General features: G+C 42.5%; 1 protein-coding gene across 1 annotated transcript in view; it reads left to right on the top strand.

Moving 5' to 3' along the window:
• Nucleotides 1–6,000, top strand: part of atp2a1 (ATPase sarcoplasmic/endoplasmic reticulum Ca2+ transporting 1) — a 28,478-nt gene that overhangs the window by 21,508 nt on the left and 970 nt on the right. Inside the window, 8 exon segments of the mRNA XM_048232786.1 lie at nucleotides 878–907; nucleotides 910–983; nucleotides 985–1,075; nucleotides 1,617–1,684; nucleotides 2,370–2,420; nucleotides 2,423–2,490; nucleotides 4,375–4,492; nucleotides 4,569–4,686. Coding sequence (XP_048088743.1) covers nucleotides 878–907; nucleotides 910–983; nucleotides 985–1,075; nucleotides 1,617–1,684; nucleotides 2,370–2,420; nucleotides 2,423–2,490; nucleotides 4,375–4,492; nucleotides 4,569–4,686 — 618 coding nt within the window.

The following is a 6,000-nucleotide window of genomic DNA, read 5'->3' as shown; positions in this document are numbered from 1 at the left end:
AAATAAATACAAGTCAAGACATAACAAAATACTTAGAACATAAATCAAACTTAAGAAAGGACCAAAATGGCTACAACACACAATAATAATAACGGCGGTAGTTCATCCGCTTACTCATCTCCTCTAATGTAGGAGAGGTCGCCTGCGAGGAGACACACACACAAACGCGACACACACACACACACCATCTACACACACACATGAAGCAGTTCATTCGCTACCCTTACCCCTCTAATGTAGGAGAGGCCGCCCAGGAGACATACACACACACACACACACACACACATGGAAGTAGTTCATCCACATACCTCATCTCCTCTAATGGGAAAGGTCGTCCATATACACACACACGCATGCACGCACACACGACGCCATTACATACACCCTCTCATACACACACAAAGCAGTCTATCCGCTACCTCATCTCCTCTACGTAGGAGGAGGTTCAAGAGGATACACACACACATGCCACGCTTCCAAGTCAAACACAGAATTAAAGTCAAGCAGAATGAAATGGTACATAAGGAGGCCATTCACAGGTCCGAGTTCAGTAACTGAACAGCAGATGTTGTAAGGAGTGGTTTGTATCTGGTTCGGGCTATTTATATATTTGGAGACGGGAAACCAGAGGGTAGATCAAATTGGCTGTGCAGAGGGGTAGTAGTTTGTATTATGATGAGACTGTTTGAATGGCTCTGTCTCATACAGCATTGACATACTGTTGGGATAATTAGTGACTCTACCGGCACACTTAATGATTTGAAATGCCATTTTTCTGCTCTAACTTGAGAGAAAAAAAAAAAAGTCATTGTGTGTGTAGTGTGTATATCTGTGTGTGTGTGTGGCGTGTGTGTGTATATCTCGTGTGTGTGTGCAGGTATCTTCCTGACTGCTGCGCTTGGGTCTACCTGAATTTGACCTGCATCCAGCTGCTTTCGTCAACCTTGGCTACTGATGGTCTCCTGCAACTGCTAAGTTTAAATCTCTCCCGATCTGGACATACTGCGGCAAGGCCCCTGCCTCTAAAGAGCTCTCATCTCTGGCTGGCTCTTCTTCAGATACATGGCCATCGGAGGTAAAAGGTATGTGTGGTCGGACTGTAGATGTCAAACTGAGGTGTGTGTGTGGCTGAATTGTAGATACCTGGCCATCAGAAGTGTGTGTGTGTGTGTGTGTGGCTGAATTAGACAGGTACTGGCCACCAGAAGTGTGTGTGTGTGGTCGGATCTAGATGCCTAATCGGAGGTGTGTGTACAAGGTGTTTGTCTGTCTGTGTGTGGCTGAATTGTAGATACCTAACAACAGAAGTGTGTGTGTGTAAAGTAATAGAACTGTAGATACCTGCCACCAGAAGGCAAAAAAGAATCTGTAGATACCTGGCCATCAGAAGTGTGTGGTCGTAATCGTAGATGCCTGCAATCGGAGGTGTGTATGTGTGTCTGTCAGTGTGTGTGGCTGAATTGTAGATACTCATTATCAGAAGTGTGTATTGAAACTGTCGATACCTGGCATCAGAAGGTGTGTGTGTGTGTACGAAATTGTAGATACCTGAACAGAGCGTGTGTGTGTGCTGACCATACTGATATCAGAAGTGTGTGTGTCTTGTCTTCATATAGCTGACGACTGGACATGTGTGTCCGCACGATCAAAAACAGTAGGCTGCAGCCTCCAACCATCATCCTCGGTAGGTGTGTGTGTTTGTGTTTGTGTGTGTGTATGTGTGAGCGCATGTGTGCGTGTATGTGTGAGCGCATGTGTGCGTGTGTGTGTGTGTGTGTGTGTGTGTAGCGTGTGTGGCAGAGCAGGCAGGCAGTGTGTGTGTGTGTCCTGCAGGCTATGTTAGGCGCCAGGTTTATATACTGAATCATGCCTTCAAACCTTTACTCACACACCTCACACACCTCACACACACACACACCTGCGCCTGTAGTCAGACCACCTTGTGTTGAGTTGAGACTATTTATAATTTAATTCTCCTCACTCTTTATCACTGTTTCATCACCACCTCTCACCCCATCACTTGCTTCTCTCATCACTGCCTCTGGCATCACTCTACTCCCCATCACTCTATTGCTTCATGTATCTCTCTCATCACTGTTTATATATCTCATCACTGTTTCCATCACTCATCTCACTCATCACTGTTTCTGTATCACTTCATCTCCATCACCACTGTTTCTATATATCTCTATCACTGCATCACTCATCTCATCACTCCCATCACTGCTCTCCCCATCACTGCTCTCTGCACCACATCCCACCCACTGCTCTGTACTACCATCTCTATCACTCTACTGCCTTGCATCACCTGTCATTGCTCTCTCCCTCCCGCCCAGCTCCTGCATCCCCTCCCAACCCCCACTCTGCAGCAGTGCACGCCTGACACCCAGGATTTATGGGGTCGGTGTGAGGTGTCTGAGCCAGCGCCGCACCCATGACCATGGCCCTGTCCGTCCTAGTGACCATCGAGATGTGCAACGCCCTCAACAGGTACACACACACACACTACACACACACAACACACACAACACCACACACACACACACCGCCAATACCATAATAAACACTAATAACACACACACACACTACACACAAACACTACACGACTAATAATAATAACACTACACACACACACTATTAATAATAATAATAATAATACACACACACACTAATAATATACACACACACACACACACACACTAATAATAATAATAATAATAATTACTCCTTGACCATGGCTCCTGTCCCTCATCTTAGTGACCATCGAGATGTGCAACGCCCTCAACAGGTACACACACACACACACACACACACACAATAATAATAATATAATAATACACACACTACACACCACACACAAACACCACAATAATACACACCACACACACACACACACACAACACTACACACACAACACACCACACACAAACACTACACACACACACATTATATTAATAATACTAATAATATTTACACACACATATTATTATTATCATATTAATAATACACACACACATAATAATATAATATTATATACTATTATTAATAATAATAATATTATTAATTAATAAACATAATAATAATAATAATACTATAATACACACACACACTACACACACACACACTACACACTACATACAAAATACTAATACACACACACTACACACAAAACACTACACACACACACAATACACACACACACACACTACAATAATAATAATAATAATTACACAATAATAATTAAGCACAATAATACAATACACCACAATAATAATAATACTCACACGCACAATAATAATAATTACAATAATAATACTACTATTAATATTGAAATATCATTACTTGTTTATTACTGGTTAATAATATTATTTACTCACACACACACTACACACAATACCAATAATTCACACACAATATCGTTTACTCACACACACACACTACAATACACACACACACAATTACCAATACACACACTACAATACACACACACTCAATAATAATAATAATAATACCAAGCACACACATCTACCCATTTTTTGACCATGGCCCTGTCCGTCCTAGTGACCATCGAGATGTGCAACGCCCTCAACAAGTACACACACACTTATTCTTGCACTGTTGGACTGCTTTTTGCACCTTCACCATGACACTCACTCTCTTGAGCACCTCACCATGCACACAGAACTACAGGCCCTGTCACTACAAGCGCCTCAGGCTTGATCACCCTCAAGCACATTGGACTTTCTTAATTTAATTTATATAGTGTATTAGTATTTATTTTGTTAGTTTTCTTATCTTTCTTATCTTCTACTGTCTTTATGTACAGTGGAGTTTAGTTATATGTTTATACTTATACTTATGTTTACCATTTCTGCTGTAAGTGCATGTTGTGTGTGATGTCTGTATGCTACTGAGACCTCCTGAATTTCCCCTTGGGGATCAATAAAGTATCTATCTATCTACACACACACACACACTACAAACACACACTCCATCCATGACCATGGCCCTGTCTGTCATGGTCACCATTGAGATGTGCAACGCAACAGGTAGACACACACACACACACACACACACACAGTGTGTCACACACTCATCACAAACTCTCAGCTGCCACAGTAGCATGGCAACAGTGTCAGCATTACAGTTATCAGAAGAGCACTGACATGACACTGTCTGTGTGTGTGTGTGTGTGTTTGTGTGTGTCTGTGTTTGTGTGTGTGTGTGTGTGTGTGTGTTTGTGTGTGTGTGTGTGTGTGTAGCTGCTTCAGTTTGTGTTTGTGTGTGTGTGTGTGTGTGTATGTGTGTTTGTGCGTGTGTTTGTGTTTGTGTGTGTGTGTGTGTGTGTGTTTGTGTGTGTGTTTGTGTGTGTAGCCTGTCGGAGAACCAGTCCCTGATGAGGATGCCTCCCTGGAGTAACTGCTGGCTGCTAGGAGCCATGACACTCTCGATGTCTCTCCACTTCATGATCATCTATGTAGACCCACTACCTGTGAGTTACACACACACACACACACACACACTCTCTCTCTTCCTCTCTCTCTCCTAATGACTTGTGTGGTGTCCAGATGATCTTCAAGCTGACCCATCTGAATGTTGAGCAGTGGCTGATGGTGTTGAAGCTCTCATTCCCCGTCATCCTCATTGATGAGTTCCTCAAGTTCGTCGCCCGCAACTACCTGGAGCGTAAGACACCCACACACCCACACACACACACTTGTGACCTGATCACTTCCTACCTTTGATAAGACCAGACATTCATCATTCATAAATAAATAAAACCAGACATGCTATTCACCTTATTCATGCGCAAACATGGGAAGTAGCTTTGCCCATATTATTGTCTCCCGAACTTCCGATTAAGCAAAGCATCCATTCGCGATACATTGAGATAACAGAGCTCTATCGAGATGACTGGCATCATATATTATGGGTCATCCTAAAGTTAGAACGCGTTTATTTAAGACATTTCACCTGTTATACACCTTTCCAATCTGAAGTTTGGAAAACATTTGACTTGGAGAGGCTGTTCTGTAATGACTTAAACTAGTTACCATAGTTACCAAACAGATAAGTGATTTGCAGTTTCTCCATACCATACAGCGGCCACTGTCACATCGTCTACCCACCGTAGGGGCTGAATAGCCTTGGGTAGCCGAAGTACAATATTGCAGTCTGACCTCTGATGGCATTTGTCATTTCCTCCCAAGTTAGCCTCTCTATCCTCTTCTGCCGTGTCATCCACTGAAGCTAAATGAGACGGAGCTAGCCGAATCGGAAGTTTAAAGACAACGTGGAATTTTAAAAAATGGGTGGGGCTAAATAAGGTGAATAATAAATACACCCTTTATTAAGGCATTACTAGTGTGTTAATAACTATTTCTAAGGTCAGATATTAATAATTAATAAATTCACCCTTTATTAAGGCATTACTAGTGTGTTAATAACTATTTCTAAGGTCAGATATTAATAATTAATAAATAAATCCTTTAATTATTTCTTGTTCATTCATATCCAGGTGACTCCTGTTAATGTTCCTTTTTGCTGAAACTCCTTCTCCTCCTTCTCTCATTCTAAATCTCCTCCTCCTCTCCTCATTCTAAACCTCCTCCTCCTCATTCTAAACGCTCTCCTCCTCTTCCTCCTAAACTCTCTCCTCCTCCTCATTCTAAACGCTCTCCTCCTCTTCCTCCTAAACTCTCTCCTCCTCCTCATTCTAAACTCTCTCCTCCTCCTCTTCCTCCTAAACTCTCTCCTCCTCTCTCCTCCTCCTCATTCTAAACTCTCTCCTCCTCTCTGCTCCTCTCAGCCTAGTTGCCATAAGTGTCCAAATCCTGTAACACATCAGATTATCTTAGGTCTGCTTTCGACCAAAAGCCTTCTCCTCTCATCTGTGTGTGTGTGTGTGTGTATGTGTGTGTGTGTATGTGTGTGTGTTTGTGGGACTTGGTGTGTGTGTGTGTGTGTCTGAAGAACTTTATTCTGTCTGACTGTACCTAA

This window comes from Alosa alosa, chromosome 22, assembly GCF_017589495.1.
Source record: "Alosa alosa isolate M-15738 ecotype Scorff River chromosome 22, AALO_Geno_1.1, whole genome shotgun sequence".
Taxonomy (NCBI): Eukaryota; Metazoa; Chordata; class Actinopteri; order Clupeiformes; family Clupeidae; genus Alosa; species Alosa alosa.
The sequence above is the reverse complement of the archived record's forward strand: the minus strand, read 5'-3'. Positions and strand labels throughout refer to the sequence as shown.